At 28.1% G+C, this 20186-nt stretch overlaps 1 protein-coding gene and 2 long non-coding RNA genes across 3 annotated transcripts; 2 read left to right on the forward strand and 1 right to left on the reverse strand.

Moving 5' to 3' along the window:
• The first annotated feature begins 4233 nt into the window (after positions 1-4233).
• On the forward strand, positions 4234-6512 carry LOC130948064 (uncharacterized). Its single transcript, XR_009072919.1, has 3 exons — positions 4234-4676; positions 5644-5736; positions 6420-6512. It is a non-coding gene; the product is annotated as an uncharacterized LOC130948064 (long non-coding RNA).
• A 91-nt stretch (positions 6513-6603) lies between these two features.
• Positions 6604-7233, forward strand: LOC130948063 (uncharacterized). Its single transcript, XR_009072918.1, has 3 exons — positions 6604-6696; positions 6793-6897; positions 6988-7233. It is a non-coding gene; the product is annotated as an uncharacterized LOC130948063 (long non-coding RNA).
• An 8429-nt stretch (positions 7234-15662) lies between these two features.
• Positions 15663-16202, reverse strand: LOC130949947 (transcriptional regulator TAC1-like). Its single transcript, XM_057878538.1, has one exon. The coding sequence runs from the start codon at positions 16200-16202 to the stop codon at positions 15663-15665; it is 540 nt and encodes a 179-aa protein (XP_057734521.1).
• Positions 16203-20186: the final 3984 nt, after the last annotated feature.

The raw sequence follows: 20186 nt of genomic DNA on the forward strand, positions 1-20186 counted from the left end.
ATGTGATATGTGACCCCTGGATAGTAGGCAGTGGCATTGTCCACTTGTTCCGGGTATGAGATGAGAAAGAAAAATTATGAAAAGTTGAGTTAATTATAGAATTTCGAATGAGTATGATGAATGAGGATGATTGATGATGAAATTATTATGAATTATAATTAATGATTGACTTGAGATTGAATGAATTCTTGAATGAGATACTTGGACAGTAGCAAGGATTATGGTTTGTTCCGCTTGCTCCAGGTTAGTGATTGTGACGCATAGGTAGTAGCAGCAGTAGTGGATTATTTCACTTGCTCCAGGTTGAGCTTATAAACACCTGCCTGGGTAGTAGCAGCAGTCATGGTTATTTCATTTGCTCTAGATTGAGCGGGTAGTAGCAAGAGGATTGTGGCTCAGTCCCATTTGCTCTGCGATAGGTGTTTCTGTCCATGGTTAGCTACCAGGATGTGTTGGGTTGGCTATCTAAGCGACAGATGATATCATCAGCTATAGGGCAGGCATACATCATATGCATTTGTTTATTTGGTTTGAATATATTTTGCTTAGGTTTGCCTAATTGATTATCCATGTTTAATTGCTATATGCTCTATCTGCTGTAACTGCATTCTAATTGTGATTTTCTTGTATGTATTATTTGTCTATGTGATTCTACTGGTGTTTTGGAGGATTGTGGAGGAAGGGGAATAGTCGAGAGCTTTAGTTAGAGTTTGGTTAAGTTTAAGAACCTTAGAGAACCACCCCTACTTACGGTTTCCGTTTTAATTCTTTAGGTTTTATAATTTGAGCGTCAAAACTCGGAAGTTCTAGGATCGCCTTCGGCTTTCCCGAGATATTATATGTTATTTACGTGGGCACTGTTACCATTTTGAGAACCTTTGGTTCTCACACCATATATATGTTGTTTTTTTCAAATGCAGGTCGAGAGGCACCTCGATAAGCGTCTAAAGTTCATTCTGCAAGAAAAGTGTTATATCTTGGGACTCTGTATTTTGAGCTTATGTTTATTATTCTATATTTAGATTCTCCTCTGTATGTTTAACTTTATTTTGTCCCTCTTAAAGCTCGATGTAGAGAAACAGGTTGTTGTTTTATTTGTTTTGGGATATCTGTGTTATGTATATTTTATGTAAATATTCTCCGACCAACCTTGGCTTTGCAGGTTGAGCCTAGAGCTTAAAGATTTTGTATCTTTCTTCGTACGCAAGTTTTCCATTTACATGAGCGTTGCGCCCTTTGTTTTAAACTTTCCTTCAAAGGCTCCTCGTTATAAAATTCCTTTCAACTATTATTATGTACATATTTTATTTTTAGAGGTTATAATACTTCGCCACCTCTACTTTATGACTCGAGCGTAAGGTTCTGTATCGTAAGGTGTTACATGTGTAATGCACTACGTTGAGTACAAATTTTAGATTATGATCATGTATGCCTAAAAATCGTGAGAAAATAGTGGATTAGGTACTTGGTACTATTGTGTGGTTTTACTTTAGTTCAAAGGATGTCTTATGATTATATTAAAATAAAAGTTATATTAGTAGATCCTTATCTATCTATTCGGTGACATCAATAATTTGTATTCCTTTCTATCATGATCTCATTTTATGTATCGTTTTGTGGTTATGAGGTTAGTGTTTATATCTATTTGTTAATTCTTTTTATGTAACTTATAGTATCAATTGCTAATTGAAGATTTTCTTCTTTCTATTTAGCAAACTAACTAGCTAACAACAAAAATATTAGAAACATGTTATCATAAATAAAGAAAACCTAAAAGGATTATGCCCGATATAGTGGTAATACCAACTGTGGTTGCAGGTCATGTTTCTCAAAACCGTATATTCGAAGTATAATAGTTATTCAAGAGTATGGAGTGCCAAGGCATCAAGCGCAATTGGAGATTATATGCACTGTATATTAAGGATCGTTGCAAAGCTTCAAGGACAGATGATATTATCAAAGTATTGTATGAAATATAGACTACAGAGATTGTAATTTTAGATGAAGTATTCTACTGTGTTGTAACATACTTGGAGAACAAGGGGCAACTAGATATGAAAGCAAAAGTCGAGCAAATTTATACAACATTTAAACTTGATCTACAAAAATGCAATAGGTCCAAAGAACAAATATCTTTAAGAATTAAGATGGAGGAGATTTTAAGCACGTCCACAACCTATTCTTTGAGATAAGAAGAAACAATTATCCAATAATATTAGAGACATGAACAAGGCTTTTATGTATACGTATTATGTAATAAAAATAAGCAATCAACATAAATAAAAGAAAAGTGAGTAGTGAGAGAAGACTTTGTTTTTCATATTATTGAATTACATAGCAGAGTCTTTAATATTATAAAAGAATTTTACTAGTATATATTACATTGAATTTTATTAGTATCTTAACTTATATTCTATTTCTATCAGATGTAGAATCATGCTGATTGTATATATTGAGAAAATCTATTTTCTTCTACCTCAGAAAAAATTAAATTATGCTAATAATATAATTTTTAATTTTATTTACGTTATAATTTTAAAACAACTTATATGTACAATAATAATTAACCTAAAATTAATCAAGATGATAAGTTCTTTAATTTCACAACCAATAATTTTAAATAATAGAATGATCAAACAGAAAATTAACAAAATAAGAATCTCTCTAAGGACATCTATTGTAGCCTGTATAAATAAGAATTCAAACTTTTAATTTTGTAAAATCATTTATATATTATCGACAGAAGGGTCTATATAAAGTATAGTGCATAACAAAATTTTAAGTAAAAGAGATCAAACTAACAACTTTAAACACAACCTGGACATGACTACATGACTATTATAGATTTTTAATCTTTAACTGAATCTTTTTAGGGTTAAATACTTTTTTTCGTCCTTAACGTCTTGGGTGAAAATTAAAATTGTCCCCGACCTTTTTTTTGTTATTAAAATCATCCTCAACGTTACAAAACATTATAAAATCATCCTTTTGTCCATAAACAATATTTTTTAGACAATTTTACCCTTAAAACAAAAATTGAAAAACCTCCCTACCCTCGCCACTAACCTCTGCATCATCATCACCATTGCTATGCATCTCTTTCTCCCTTTCCTTATGGCCACCACCACTGCCACCATAACCATCATCATTGGCATCATAACCATCACACCTTTTTCTCTATTACCAGTTCATCATCCTAAATCACTACCACCTATCCACTACCCCCAACCCATTTCTTTCCACCTAAACCCTTTTTTTGTGCAACAATTTAACAGCAATCATCAACCACAATAATTAAGCAATTTAACCAAAATCATCAACCGCAATCATCAACAAAATAAATTTAACAGAAATTTTAAATTAAAAAAATAATTCAGCAATCATCAACTGCAATTTCAAATCCAAAATCAGCAACAACAGAAATTAAAAAAAATTAGAAAGAAAGAAATGATGTTTATGTTATTCAAAAATTAAAAAAACATAAAAAAGGAAGAACGAAACCCTTGCCAGCGACAGTAGAGACAGAGAAGGTGTACAGCAATGATGGAGGAGCAATGAAACCCTTGCCCAGCGACGACAGAGTGGTTAAAACTCTAACGATGGCGGCGGCAGAACATAGCGTGACGGGAGAGGAACTAGAGCTCAAGCCCCACGACGGTGAAGAGAAAGCCCGAGGATGCATAGAGAATATGAGGGGAGCAGTAGAGGGTTGGCCTAGCAGTGACAGAGCAGCTGAACCCCGGCGACGACAGCGATGGAGAACACCAGCAACAGCGGTGCGACAAGCCCCAGTAGAGAGAGAGAGATGAAGAATGACAAGTCCAACGCGACAAGTCCTACAGCCACAACGCAACGGTGGCGGCCATCCTTTTCCTTGTCGTCACCTCCCTCTTCTTCCTTTCCTTTTCTTTCTTCTCCCTCTTTTGTTCATTTTCTTCATTTTGGTTTCATTTTGGTTTTTCTGTTTTAGGTGGAAAGGAGTGGTCGTAATCAGTGGGGTAGTATGGGTACTGGGTAGTGATATTAGGAAAAGGTTTTTATGTCATTTCAAAAATTATTATGGACAAAAGGATGATTTTATAATGTTTTGTAACATTCACTACAAAATTTTTATTTGTTTGTGAAAGTTTTTTAGTGGGAGTTATTAAAACCTTCATAGTATATTTTATTTGTGACAATTTTAAATAATATAACAAAAACTCCCAAGAATTAATTATTAAAAGCCCAACCCAAACAAATATTAACTGACCACACAAAAAAAATCAGAAGAGTTCTGAGAGAGAGAGAACGAAAGAGTCTGAACCCTAAAATATCGATTTCAGCCATTGCCGTTCATCTCCTCACCGCCATTGCCGCCATGTCTCCTCCATCAAAGCGTCGCCGGTGGAGTTATGAGGACAAGGTGATTGTGGAGCTTCTCAATTTGTGGAGCTCTCGCCTCTCGAGATAGTAATGTTTTACATCTTCCATTTCTGTGTCGTTTTCCACGGCGGGTGCTGCAGCCGCTGGTTCTGCTTTTGCTCCAGCGGCTTGAAGCACTCAGAGGGGTTTGGGGGCGGACTCGGTGGCACTGGCTGAATAGATCTGTAAGGCGAGTGAGTGAAAGACTTTGGAAGCTTCGATTGAAGCTATCAAATCTTATGGAACTAATTCTTATGTCATTCCGAGTCATTGAGGTGAAGATTTGTTCCTATTTTGTAAAGGTTTCCATGAACTGAACTAGGATCTTTTATTTGTATGAATTTTTTGACAATTGAGCTTTCAGTCTTATTGAGAAATCAAATTTTGAGGTTTCATGCTCCAAAGAATGTAACAAGTTAAAGGGGAGTATGAATTCCAGCTTAAACTTTGCTAGATTTGCTTGATATTAAAAAGTTAAAATGATTTATGCTTCATTTAGCATGACTTGCAAATTTGTGGCTGCTTTCTCGGATTTCTCTGGTTTGATGTGGTGATTGTAGAATAGCATGCTTTATCATCTTTAAAGCAAATTTGGTGCCTGGTCCACCAAGTTTGTGTCGGAAGATGGCTAAATCATTATGTCCTCCATAGTCCATATCATCTATATTCATGAAATTCTATTATATTCATGTTGTAATGCTGGGGAGATAAATCTCTTAATATTAACTCATTAGCTACTGCTTCTTTTGCTATGTCATTATATTGCTCTGATTGGTTTGTTATATTGTAAATTTTATTTTATTTTTTGAATGAATTATGTTTTGTATTTATTTGGATCTTCATTTTTTTTATATAAGGCAAGCATTACATTTTCTTTATATACATAAATACACACATTTTTTCATAAGGCAAGCATTACATTTTCTTTATATACATAAATACACACATATTATTTTCTTTATAAAAAAAATTGATGATGGGTTATGGAAATTGGTTTCCACTTTCTACGAACAAGATTGTAGATCCGTGATAGCAGCAATTGTTTAGGAAACTCAATCAGGATAGTAAGTATGGCATCAAGTTAACTTTTTATATGTTTTATTTATGTTTATATTTCCCTTTCTCCAGACCCAAATAATAATAATAATAATAATAATAATAATAATAATAATAATAATAATAATAATAATAATTTAAGAAATAGATATTCTCTATTTTCTTAATGTCTTTTGCATGCTGCAGAATTTTCAGGAAGAGTGCTAATGCAAGCTTATGTGACGGCTTCCCCTGCACTACTCCAATACATCGACAACATCTTTCTTTCAAGAGAATTGGGTATAAATTGGTGACCAAACTTACTGTATTTTTTTACTGTTTAAACTTTAAACAGAATGTGAATATAATGCTTGCTTTAGATGCTCATAATTTGTAAAATATAGTATTAACTTTTTTTCATAAATATAATTTTCATCGACCAATTTACATGGCCTTGTGAATACTAAAAGTTTGAACTAATCGGCCATAATATATGATATACATATTTGGTATATATTCTTGTAAAAGTTTGATTTTGTTACTATAAAACAGTTTGATTATTCTGTTGGAAAATATGTAAAATAATATTATATTACTGACCATGATCATAGTACATAATTTTGTAACCACCAAAATTTTAATTTATATTATAATCTCTTGTTTGCACTCATCATGATGATGTGACATGATGGGTTTTGATTCAATGCAAGGGAGAGCTTCTATTCCTCAGTGAAGTCTCTTACTAGCATTGCTTACTCCAAATTTTAATTTTTCATACATAATAAGAGTTCAGTTGTGAGTTGTGACAGGGACAAGCTACCTTGTATGAGAGGCTAGTTTTTTATGCTGTTAATTATTTAATATCTAAAGATAGAAATGATGATGTGGCTTATGAATTACATGCTAAAGTGAGTTCACCTTTATGAATTACATGCTGTTAGTTATTTAATATCTAAAGTGATTGATTCCTTTTCTTGTTTCAGGTTCTGTTAAGAATTCAAGAACTCGAATGCTCCAAGATAATCCACCTAGAACTTAAGAGAACCAATGCATATTCCAAAGTCAATTATCATTAGGCAATAATTCTCTTACTGGTTACAAAAATTGATAGCATCTTGTCATGATTTGCATAGAAATTAATCCTAATCTTTGATTTGATATTTGTGATTCAGATACAGCTTGCAAGGGAAACAAGACAAGACACAGAAGAGAAAAATCAGAAACACTTCGTACTCAGTATATAAATTTTAAGGAAGTGAGGTATGTGGTAATGATCATCATGCATTGCATAATTAACATTCAAGTTCAGTAATCAATGAAATATGTATCTTGAGGATGGTTCATTTTTTTCTGCAGGGTAACAATTGGAACTTGGAATGTTGCTGGAAGAACTCCAAGTGAAGATTTTGGGATTGATGAATGGCTTTCTACTCAAGAACCAACAGATGTTTACATTTTGGGGTAACCACTTTCTCAAGATTCCAATGCTTTATAATCAAATAACTGTCTTTTATTGAACCATAGTTGGTTATATCTCTGCTACCACCACAGGTTTGAAGAGGTAGTTCCATTAAATGCTGGAAATGTACTAGGAGCAGAGGACAATGCACCAATCAGATTTGTATATCTGTGACTATTGCATTACTCACTACCAATATATAATTCCATGATGATAAATTAAATTGATAATTTTGTATATAATTGTTAGTATATGATTGCTGATGTATATAATGTGTAAAATATATACATGTATGTGAATTCAATCCATCAATGCATGATATTTTATTTAGCTTCTAATTATTCTCTTTCATTTCTTTATTTTTATTTTACAAATTAAACTCACCCTTTTTTTGGAATATATATTTTCATAATTTAGTTTTATAAAATATTTAGTTTTTAAATTTTGATATTAAAAAATAAATTTTTAATTTGAGAATATGTAAATGAAATGAAATTAATGAATGATTTGAAATTAAAAATAAATAAATAACTATAAGATTTGTGGAGGTTTGAAAATATCACAAAATATAATTTATGTTAAATTAAAAAGTCAATTTGTGGGGGTTTTAAACTGTCATAAAAGTGATTTAAAATTGTCACAAAAATTTAATATAAAACCCCCACTAAACACACACATAAAACCCCTACTAAATAGATTGTGGAGGTTTTTAAAAACCTCCACAAAAGACCTTGTGGCACCTCAAAATTTGGAGATTTTAGAAACCTCCACAAACTATTTGGTGGGGGTTATAAACCTCCACAAATAAAAAAAAAATTGCCACAAATAAATAAAAATCTTTTAGTGATTGAGGATGATTTTAATAACAAAAAAAAGTTTGGGACGATTTTGAATTTCACTCAAAACGTTAAGGACGAAAAAAAGTACTTAACCCATCTTTTTATCTATACTTATTGTGATTCCTGATAGTAAAGTAATTGACATTGTGCATCATCAAATTGTGGGGCTTTAAAATCAAATCCAATGTATATTACATTCTTGTACTATCATAAGCCTAAAAATAGAAAAAGTTTGATAACCAAACTTAGGAAACCAAAATCAGTCAAAACCTTCTATTATTAACTTAATTTAATAAGATGAGTAAAATTTAATTATTATCCTTTCACGCGCCTATATTTTTTACTGCAATATTTATTGTATATAAAAACATTAATTGCATATATTAAATAGTATATTATAAGCACATACCTTATCAATTTATATTTTTATTAAATGAATATATATAATTTATATTTATGACATTTAATTGATATTATAATAATAAAAGCACATTTTTTATTTATTATATAACATTTATATATTCATATACATAATTTTTATAATTAATATATTTTTATAATTAATATTATGTAATTTCAAATTATATTTTATTATATATTTCAAATTATTTCACGTATGCACTAATAAATCATGATTCAAAATGTTTTAATTTTTTTTGAAGATATTATACATTTAAATCAACATATAATTTTTTAAATCACTATCTTCGATTGATAATTTAAAAATTTGTTTCATATTTTTCAAAATTTACTCATAACATCCATAGTTAGGTAAGGTACACATAATATCCAAAATTTCATATTAATAACATCCATATTTTCATACTCATAACATTCATAATTTCATATATATAATATCCATGATTAACAAATTTTTACAATTAATATTACTAAATTTTAAACTATGTGTCTTGTTATATATTTCAAATTATCTTACATATACACCAAAGAATTATGATTTTAATATTTTTTATTTACTATTCATATGTATTCTTATTTATTGATTTTAATATGATGAGTTAATAATTATTTTTAAAATTTTATTTCTTAATTTTGTTTATATTTTATTCTTTTTTTATTTTACAATAGTTTATATGTAAAATATAAGTTGTATAACAGAAGTTGTTAAATTCTCTAATTTAACATCCATATTTTTATACCTATAATATTTATATTTTATATACATGATATCCATAATCAATAAATTAGTGCTAATTTATTATTATTTATTACTTTATATTTTATATACGCACACCCCCTCATATGTACGCAGAGTCTTAATACATGCTTTGGACCATGCGTGCTCACGTAGTATGCGTAGGCACACAAACTAGAATTTATGGTTTTCTGCAATATTATAGAGTTCAGTTTTTTATACTTAACTTCCGACATTCATAACTTTCTCTACAAAACTTCAATTTCCTTCATCTTTATACCGTTTTAAAGCTCTCACAACTATCTTCAACTTGAAACAAAGTTCACTTAATTCCAAACTCCAAGGACCAAGTTATGGGCCACCAAAATTGGTTAAAATTCTATTTTTACCAAATTATGCTAACTCCTCTAGTTTTCAAAATTTTCAATCTAAAACCAAACCAACCATAACTAAATCAATACCAATTGCTCTTACTCATTATTACACACTCTTTATCCAATTGTCAATCATTCTAAAACATGAATTCATCAATTCCTTCAAACCATTTTCACACACTATTTCACCAACTTCATCAATCAATATCAATAATACATTTATACATATTTAATCCACTATATCCACAATTCATAGCATTCAAGCATATCCTATGGTAACTGGTCTAAGTTTTCGTGTAACGTTATAGATTAACTACAGAAAATTAAAATCATATTTTGGCCGATTTTCTCCCAAACCACAAACGATACAGTGATTGAAGTTCCGGATAGATTTGAAGAGCCTGACAAGACGATTGCGCGATTGCAAACGATGCAGCAACCGAAATTTCAGATTGAGAGATATGGTTGATGGAAGACTGTGTTGGAAGGGAAGCTAGGGTTCTTGGCTCTTCTCCCTCAATCCCAGCGTGAATTGGTTTTATGAGAGGGAGGAGTGGCTAAGTTGAGTTATATATATATATATATATATATATATATATATATATGTGTTGGGTCTTGGGCCTAAAACGGGTCTGGTTCAACTGTTTTAGTATGTTGGCCTAATTTTGCGCTAAAATATTTAAAATTAGTGTTTTAATATGTATTCTAAATATTTTTGGCTCATAATTAATTTATTAGTTAATTATTTATTAATCTACCGGGTTTTACAAGGCAGGACGGCGATAGCACAATGGTGCGAGGCAGGGCGATAACAGCATAACGGTGTGACGCAGGGCAACGAAGGCGAGACCATACAGGGGAGGGGCGACAACACGAAAACGCGAGGCAGGAAAGCACACAGTGGAAACAGGATTAGAGAAGCAACAAGCAAGTAGGGAGAGGCAGAAGAGGAATGGTTCTGACTGAGTTAGAATTTGTTTATCAATTTTGGAGATGATGCGCAAAAGAATAAGAACAAACACAAATATCTTTAAATTAGGATTTTTTTTGGTTACTTGATTTTATTTTATTTTTTTGTAATTATTAGATTGATTTGATTTTAATTTTAGTTATTGAAGAGGGGTATTTTATTACAGAAATAAAATGGATTATTTAGTCATTTAACAAAAATAATTATAAGAATATATTTATTTTTTTATAATTATTTATGAGAGTATTTCGATATATATATATATATATATATATATATATATACTAACATAATATTTTTAAAAAAATAAATAAAAAATAAATGTAGATAGAGATAATATAATTCATATAATAAGTTTTTATTTGTCAATCTTTTATAATTTACCGATGCATATAAATTAACAATCGTATCGAAGTAATCAACTTTTTCCTTTTTGGTCTTATGCAATTAGTCTTATTTTTTTTTCGTTTAGATGCAATTAGTTTATTACCACATCTGTTTCTGTTCTCCATAAATGGGCTTTCCAGATTTATGCTTAGTATGAAGGAAAACAAACATATGACTGGGCCATTATGATCTTTGGGAATAAAAAAGTCTAACTCCATATTTTTTTTCTTTTAATCCTTTCTAATATTTCGTACTAGGTCTGGCTTAGAATTAGAATCTTAAGGTTTTTTATATAATATTTGTGTATACAGATAAATTTTGAAATAAGACCCATCTCCATCTTTGTCCATTTTCAAGAAAATCAATGCTTGGCCGTGGCCCAAGTCCAAAAAAAAAAAAAAATCAATGCGATTTTTTATATAAAAAATTAATTATGTTATGTGTACATTTAAATCAGTCACTAAAATTAGTTATTAGTATAAAATATATATTAAAATATAAATATATGTTAAAAATAAATTAAACTACAAATATATTATTGATTAATTTTAATAACTAATTTTAATATACAAATAATATTTTTGATAAAAAAAACCACTTTAGTCTCTAATTCTATTTTTTGTGAGACAAGGTGGCTCTTCCATCATTGCAAGTTTGCAACGGTCAACTCGAAACAAAAAATGCTTAGCCGTTACATTAAGGTGGAGTTGGTTATTTGAACTGAGCAGAGACTAATTTGTTTCTCTTCACCATCATCTTTAGTGGTGCTTAGCCCATTTTTTTTTTCTTGAGCCAATCAGCCACTCTCATTTGTTTATCCAATATTCTGCCTCCCAATTTTTTTGGTGACTGTTCTGCCTCCCATTTGCATCCGCTTTACCCAATATTCTTCCTCCCTTTCGTAAATATACATTATTTTGTTGTTTTATCAAAATAATACTATCTTTTGAAAGTTTTATATCTATTAAAATATAATTAGAATCAATTAGTAAATAGATCAATTAGTATTATTTAGTATATTTAAATATTTATTAATTGATCTAATTAATTTTAACTATATTCTAACACAATATTTATGTGTATTAGGATTAGTATCTTTTATATTTGATTCTTATAATTTTTTTTCTTTGTTTTTCCGTATCAAAAATGAAAAAAAAAAGACTAATTTTCTTTAATGAAAAAATATAATGTGTTATTTAAAAAATAAAAAAATTATAAGAATCAAATATAAAAGATACCAATCCGAATAAACACAAATGTGCTGTATTTATATGTGTATTTTATTTTTCACCAATCTATCAAACTTGATTCTAATTATACTCTACCAATATCATTTTTCAACTTTTAAAATTATTTTATTTAGTGCATGAATCTTTCAGGAATTTGGTCATTGTTGTCCTAGCTTTGCTGTGTTGCTGATGCTCTGCTTCCTTGATACTATGATGTTCCCTTTCTGCCCCTGCCTCACCAGAAAGTTGTTGTTGCTGTTGCTGCTCTTAAGGACGAGACAATCACCTTCAACCTCACAATGCACATAATTGATGTATGCGCTTAGAAAACGTTTTCTACTGGAACATGTTGGATGCAACCCAAGTGAACCTCGTATATATATGCAGCTACATTCAATTCAAGTAACTTTTGTTTTAACAGAAAAACTATTCCAACTTCCAACTATTATAGTAACTAACTCTAACTACTTGCAGTTAACTTAAATGAGAACCATCTAAGTAATAACAAAGCTTTAGAGATTGAGACTCGCGGAAATCTTGCAAACAACATTCAATTTCAGTAATGCCTTTTGATTCTAACAACTAACTAACAGTCCACATGACATATACATGCACGTATGCATGTTTGTTATATATATGTTCAAATGGTTATTAAAAATCATAGCAGAAAAGAAGTCCTAGTTTTGTATTAGTGATATATCACAGCTGGACTATTGTGACAGACATTCCAGATCTAATACTAATAAATTGGAACATAATCAAAAGAGATAATTATATATGATATCTCTGGAGTTTATAATTACAGTAAAACTAAATGGTTGAAGGATAATATTTATATAAGAGTTTAGTATTTAAGAACATATCTTATGTTTAATTTTCCAGAAGTATTCAATAATAATTAAAAAAAATTAAGTAAAAACGTGAATCTTTTTCTTATAATATATATGTATATTGATCAAAAACTCAAATAATTACAATTAAGCATGTTATACTATAATCTTATCTTATTATTATTATTATTATTATTATTATTATTATTATTATTATTATTATTATGTATATTGATCAAGTCTAATCATGCATAATAACATCTAAAACATAAAGTAGATTACTTAATCACTTTATAACTTATATACATTTAATGCCAAAGACATATTTGACAATCAATAGAAATTCACTGAGAAAAATTTTAACATATTGGAATATTCAAAAATAATATTGGTACACTAAAATTACTTATTAAAATTGGCCACTAATAATATATTTATGTATAAATATACGTGTAGTTGAGTTTAATTTTGATGCACTGACAATATAACAGATTATATCGGTTCTTTTTTATGACCATTCAGACAGTTAATATAAACTTAAAGTAGTTATTTTTACTAATATGACTTTATGTAATTGGATGTACGTATAAAATTATTTTATATTGACAGTATTTTAAAATTAAATTCTGAAAAATAATTAATGAAGTAAACCGTTAACTAATCGCCTGAAATTTTCTCTCCTTAATTTTCAAAAAAAAAAATCAAAGTTGTTTTGGCAAAAGTTGTTAAATCCTCGTTTGAATCGTGGCCAAATCCTGGAGTTCAATTCAGACTATATAATAACAAGAGCATTTTGATGTTCATCATCCGTACCATTGTAGACGCAAATCATTAAAAGAAACAAGGTTTAATTCAGAGAGTAAATAAGTGACGAGACTTGAGAAGACAAGCTGAGGGTAACGGTAAATTTTTATAATTTATTGGATAGAATTTCTTGTTTTATCTTAGTTATAAAAGAAACAACACATACTTAATTATTTTTTCTCTTCTTTCTACCTTCATACACCAAACGTAGCCATAAAATAAAAATGATGTACACAATTATTGAAGTTCTCTATCCTTATTATTAGCCGTGAATAGTATCAAAATCATGTCATAAGTATTACCATTTTAACTTATTTTTTTTTTGTTTCTATATCTTTTAAGCAAGTTGTCCATGTTATTTTACCGGAAAAAATTTGAGTAACAAGCTAAGCCATAATGGCCCATGTGATTCTGATCTCGTTTTTATTTTTACCGGATTGTATTCATCATTTTAACCCTTATCCGATTCCCCATCCTAGCTCTTTCTTCCCTGTTCTACTTTTTTCTCATGATAATTTTTTCTTTCTTTTTCATTTAGTAGCCTAGTGGACAACCTAAATTTAAAGAATGGCAACAATGTATCATATATGATCTATAAGCACCATATGTATCATAAATGATTTTTGTTAGTAAATTTTTAGTGACAATAACATGCTGAATTTATGTTTTTATAATAATTATATATTTATTATTATTATTATTATTATATATATATTATAATAGTAATTATATATTTTTTTGACCATTAATAAAATTTTTATTAATAATTATATAATATTATTAAAATTTTTTAGTAATAAATTATAAGACAACTAATATTTAAATACTGATAAATATATTAGTAGTTATTTTTATTGTCGTTAAAAATAAAATAAATAAATACTAAAAATAATGTTTTTAGTAGTGTTACAAATATTTTTTTCATGGAACTAGCATGAAGTAGCATTTAAATGACCTTTCACTTCTTTAATTATATATATATATATATATATGTGTGTGTGTGTGTGTGAGGGGGTTATATATGACATTCTATCTTTAGTTTTAACTAGAAAATATTTTAAATATACTATAATTTTAGATGTTTTAGTATTTTTAATTATTAATCTCAATCATAAAATTAAATTTAATCATTGATTTTAATTATAAAATATATTCATAATTGAGATTAATAACTAAAATCGTTAGAGTAGCCGAGAGTATGATACATTTGAAATATTTCCATTACTATATATTATATTTAATTTTCAAATCAATATTCTTGAGCCGTTTCATTTGTATGGTGATAAATGCAGGTCTAGAGCCAATGACAGTGATATAGCATGTGTTTTCTGTCTGTCATCTGATTCATGTATATACTTGGTTATAGAATTTGACATGAGAGTATATGAGACAATAGTATCTGATCTTAACTGTGCTTTAAATCAGAAACAATCTTTTGAAAGATAAAACAATGTGAATCAATCATAATTGGGTGCATAAAATGAACAAAACCAAGAAATAAAATTATAGGTAATTTAAAGTCAAGTTAAAACCTAAAATGCGTAAGCAAAAGGATTAATCATAAAGTTCTACTAGTCATAGAAGATCTTTAATTTAATATAGTACTGTTGTACACATTGATAATAAGAATCTAAAACATCCATCCATATATATATGCTAATTGCAAGCCAAATGAAAGAAGAAAACCTAGCTAGGTTAATATCTTCTGCTGATACAATGAAAATAAAGGTTAGGCATTAACATAACCCAGCCTTCTATCTGCTACTAATTCTTAAATAATAATAATAATAATAATAATAATAATAATAATAATAATAATAATAATAATAATAATACAATTTATTATGTACCTCATAGTTAATTAGTTCTGATATACTTCATTGATCAGTTCACCATTCTGGGCTTCATTTACAATATGCCATCCAAATCTTCTGCATATATTCATACATGCCTTAATTAGGAGAATATAAAGTTGGCCCAAAATTTAATGTCCATAAATAGTGTAATTAATCAAGAATTTAATATGTGCTTAGGGGTACTATTGTGAAATTAAGATTTATATATATGTGCTCTTCACATACATAATATAATGACATGATGAAAAGAAAAAAAAAAAAGAAGAAAAGAAATGTTAAGATATACATACCTTGATTATTAGGTTTGAGTTGTGATTGAGAATTATGGATGATGGTGGCCGAGTCTGAGTTCCAAGTCCACTTCATCACTATCTTGCTGGTGAATTCTTCTTCTAATAACATGTTGATCATCACTAGTAGGGCAAATTTGTAGACTCAAATTGGCACCTTGAAGCTCTTGATTCTTGAGATTCATCATAGGCTGATGATGAAATTGATCTAATTGAAATGGTGGTTCATGTTGCTGATGGTTCCTAACTTGATAATCGTTAGGTGGTGGTGGTGGAGGTGGATGAAAATACATGTTGTCATAGGTCCTTTGAGAATCGAAAGCATGGGTTGATGATGATGAGAATTTTAGGGACATGAATTCTCCCTCTTGATGATTATTGTTTGAGGAATTTGGTGAGTGATGAAGAAGATGAGGCTTGTTCTTGGCCCTATCTCTTCTATGAATATTCATGTGACCCCCTAAAGCTTGAGCATTTGTGAAGCCTCTCTTGCAGAATGTGCAATCATAAGACTTTTTGGTTCCATGATGATCTTGTGCTTCTTCTTCTTCTTCAACTTCTGATGAATTCATGGTTATCGTTTAATTTGTGATGATATATACTTAGTAAGTTCTTGATCGAGAATTGAAGATGGAAAAGGGTTTTATATATATATTCAGGAAACGGACAATGTAACGTAAGAGATGTTTCAATTAGAGACAAGAAGAAAAGGACTGGATGAGTCTATGTGGCGTTAGTGGTTTTTCTCTCTGTTAATCTCTGGTTTTATATATTAATATTAACAAAAAATAATATTTATACATAAAAATCAACTATTAAAATGAGTTATTATATATTTATAAATAAATATATAATATGTTTTATATAGTTATATATATGTTTTATAATTTAATGTATTTTATATTACTAATTAATTTTAGTTACACTAATATGATTATTATATTAAAAGAGGGTGTGCATTTTTTTTGGCGTTTTCTCATGAGATTTTCATTTGGCCGGCTCTTTATCTTGGGTTTCTTTAAATTACACCTTCACCCTATTTTTTATTTAATCACTTTTATGGCTTCTGATTTGTCTTGGGATATACTTTATTAGTGCCGACAATTTTTTTTTAAATTTAAATATAAAAAATATTAATCACTTCACATTTTCAAATATTTTTAATATTTAATGTGTGTGTATAATTTGTATTTCATATATAATTATTTTTCACAACTATATACATGATAATTATAAAAAAAATAAAATATACTATTATAATTATTTTGAGCTTGTTATATAGAGTTCATAAAACATATAGTTGTTCAAATTAATTATTTACAAGCGTTTTTGCTGTGCTTATGTTTTTTTCATGATGGGGTAGTTTTTCTTCAATTTTCTTGCCGCGTCAATGTGACTGATTCTCGTTTACTTAGAATTGTAACCAAGCACAATGTTAAGAATACGTTTTGATTGTTTTCATTCTTTTATTCTTTGTGTAATAGTTATCAACTAACTTGCTTTAATTTTATGTGTGCGCTTTTCTATTTTGGAAAAACAGAAGTGAGATAGTACTTTGATTTACTTTTTCCTTCTTTGGCATGTACATCATTTTGGTCTATTCATACATGATGCCCTTCAAAGTTGAAACTAATTTTCAAACATAGCAATGGAAGGATCATAATAGAATTTAATGGGACTATAGCTAACAATTTAATTTTTAAAATAATCTCAAAACTAAATAAGAGTAGTTATTTATTTTTAACACTTGTAAAAACTAAGTCATGTCTCCAAATGATATTGAACTACAAGTAAACTTTGGTTTTATTATTAGCACTTATAAACAAATAATAAATGGTGTATGTGGATAAAAAGATTAATTAAAAAAGTGTGAGCATTTTACCCTTTAATTTTAATTAATTAGTTTTGCATGATCACATTTTTTGCGGCGCAATTCTAAATTCCCCCAATATATATATACACTCAAGTGATGAAAAATGGGTTGGAGGGTATATGATATTATTTTATACATTATATAACGAGTGTGAACATGAAAACAGAAAAACGCGTTGAAGTATCCCTATATAAATGTCATTTTCATATTCCCTATTTGAAAACAATTGTTGATTCTTGATATATATATTTAGGTTAATGCTAGCTAGTAATATACTTGAATTCAAGTTGCGTGAGCTTTCTAGCCCTACTTCAAAAGGAAGAGACATGTGATTGTGAACTTATTATTAGCATCATCCATCGATAGTGTAGAAGCTAGTACTTAGGGTTTAACCTATTTTCGATTCCATGCTTACGTATACATCTCATCATATAATGTAATGACTAAACTCATCAATTAAGTCACTAAATGACTCCGTCTTACTTCATTCAAAGTTTAAACTCAATAACTCCAATATAATCCAACTAATTAAGATATATATAAATAATTCATTAAAATAATTTAAATTTATTTTATTTAATATTTATATATTTATTATAGAATATAATAAATAAAATAAAAAATAATAATTTTTGATAATTTTTTAAATATTTTTTATATATGATCAATGTACATATCCTATATAATCAAATGAAAGAGAATAATTTTTCGACCGTATAAAACTATTGGTTATCTTGAAGAGAAAGAAATCTATACAAATCAAAACCAAATGTCTCTTTGTATGTAACTGTGAAGGGTTTTATTAGCTGGTTCATGATCAAATTGGATTTGAAGGCGGCACATACATATGAATTTATATATTTAATTAATTTTCTAGATTGTACGAAATGACAATAGTACCTTATTAGCTTCCTCGTAGTTTCTTAATCAGTTTCTTTCAAGTTTAATGATGTAGAGTTACTATTCAATTCCAATGAGAACAACAATCATAATTGGGCAAATGGAATGTGTCACTGACAATAACATAACTGCCAAACACACCTTGCTTTAATTTGCCCATTTTATTTTCCTTTAATTCTATTCTTTTGGCTCTTTGCAGATTATGGAATTGATTTTCAACACCCATTACGCCCATTTTCCAAGAAATTGTTATTACTTCCAATGAGACTATGAATAATCCAATCATGTTAATATTATCAACTTTAATTTGCAAATTAATTAAGCTTAGCTTGAATATGGAATAATATATAATTTTTATAGCCAACAAAGTTGAGAGGTTTTATGAATCATTAGTAGTTTATTAGTAGTAATAATGCTTTTTAACAGCTAAGATATAATTCAAATAATATAATCTCTTTATATTTATTTAAAAATTGCGAATTTAAGTCCCACTTTTAACTTAAAAAAAAATCTTCTCAAGACAATATTTAGAAGTAATAATTAATTAATTAAGCGCACCACAACTAGGGGTGTGTGTGGTTATTTATCATTTGGGTTACAGATACACGTTTAATGTGTTTGGTTATTTAGCATTTAGGTCACAGATACAAGTTTAATTCTCTAGAAAGTCTCAATATTTTGTTTGTTTTTTTTTTTCTTTTAAAACACAAATGTAATTCTATACTTCAATTTCTGTTTACTTAAAACAACAAATTGTAGCTTTTATGAAGTTATAATTAAATAAATTTATTTTTTTTTTCAACTTTGGCCTTCCTTCTTATGTAATGTATATTGTTATTTCTTTTATAGAATTTTTAGTACTCATTATTTATGTAAAATTTTTAATCATTATTACTATTATCAAAAATTTTTTTTATGAAACTTTCCTTTGTTATTTTTTGTTTGATTTTGTATAGCTTTTATATTGAATTCTTGAATTAAAATATACTTTGTTTATCGTTGTTAATTTTTTATAATATAAATTATTAATCTTATTAAAAAGACCAAATTAAATAAAAAAAAGAGTATTCAAAAAGAGTACTGAAAAATTTTGACTAAAAAAAATATTAAATTCCAACACATAAATTTAAGTTATTTTAAAAAAAATATAACTAACAAAATGTTGAAAAAAAATGTGATTTTGAATAATATAAATTCATATTTTTTTAGTAATTTTATCTAAACATAACTTTAAATAATATAATTCAAATAACATTCATTTTATTATAATTTATTTTCATATAAAAATTATCAAACATAAATCATATCAATATTAACTTATTTTTCATCAAAATCAAATTTAAAAAATCAATTTGATATAAATCTTGTTTTACAAACTTTAATCTAAACATATACTAATTCAATATTCATTTATTTTTATGTACATATATAGATTACTCTTTAATATACTGCCTTAAATATATATGAGGAAAATCTCCTTGTTCAATTGATTATGAACTGAACTCTGAATTGGTAATTAAATTGGCAAAGTTAATAAGGATTCAAAAAGTTAAAAAGTAATTGAAATTAAATCAAATATAATAAAATAATATATTTTTATGCATATTAAAATATAATTGTTAAAAAAGTAATTTTTAATTAGCTTTTTATTTTTCAAATAAAAACCAAACTAGTTTAACTATTACACTAAATTTTTTCATAGATCTTTATTAACAACTTTTTTAATAGGTTTCTTGTCTAAACTAGTTGATAGGTTAGGTGATTAGCTTTCTGTTAATCTAGT

This window comes from Arachis stenosperma, chromosome 9, assembly GCF_014773155.1.
Source record: "Arachis stenosperma cultivar V10309 chromosome 9, arast.V10309.gnm1.PFL2, whole genome shotgun sequence".
Taxonomy (NCBI): Eukaryota; Viridiplantae; Streptophyta; class Magnoliopsida; order Fabales; family Fabaceae; genus Arachis; species Arachis stenosperma.

What these genes read in the sequence shown, in the direction of transcription:
- LOC130949947 (XM_057878538.1), bottom strand. Translation starts at nt 16,202, where the DNA reads ATGAATTCATCAGAAGTTGAAGAAGAAGAAGAAGCACAAGATCATCAT.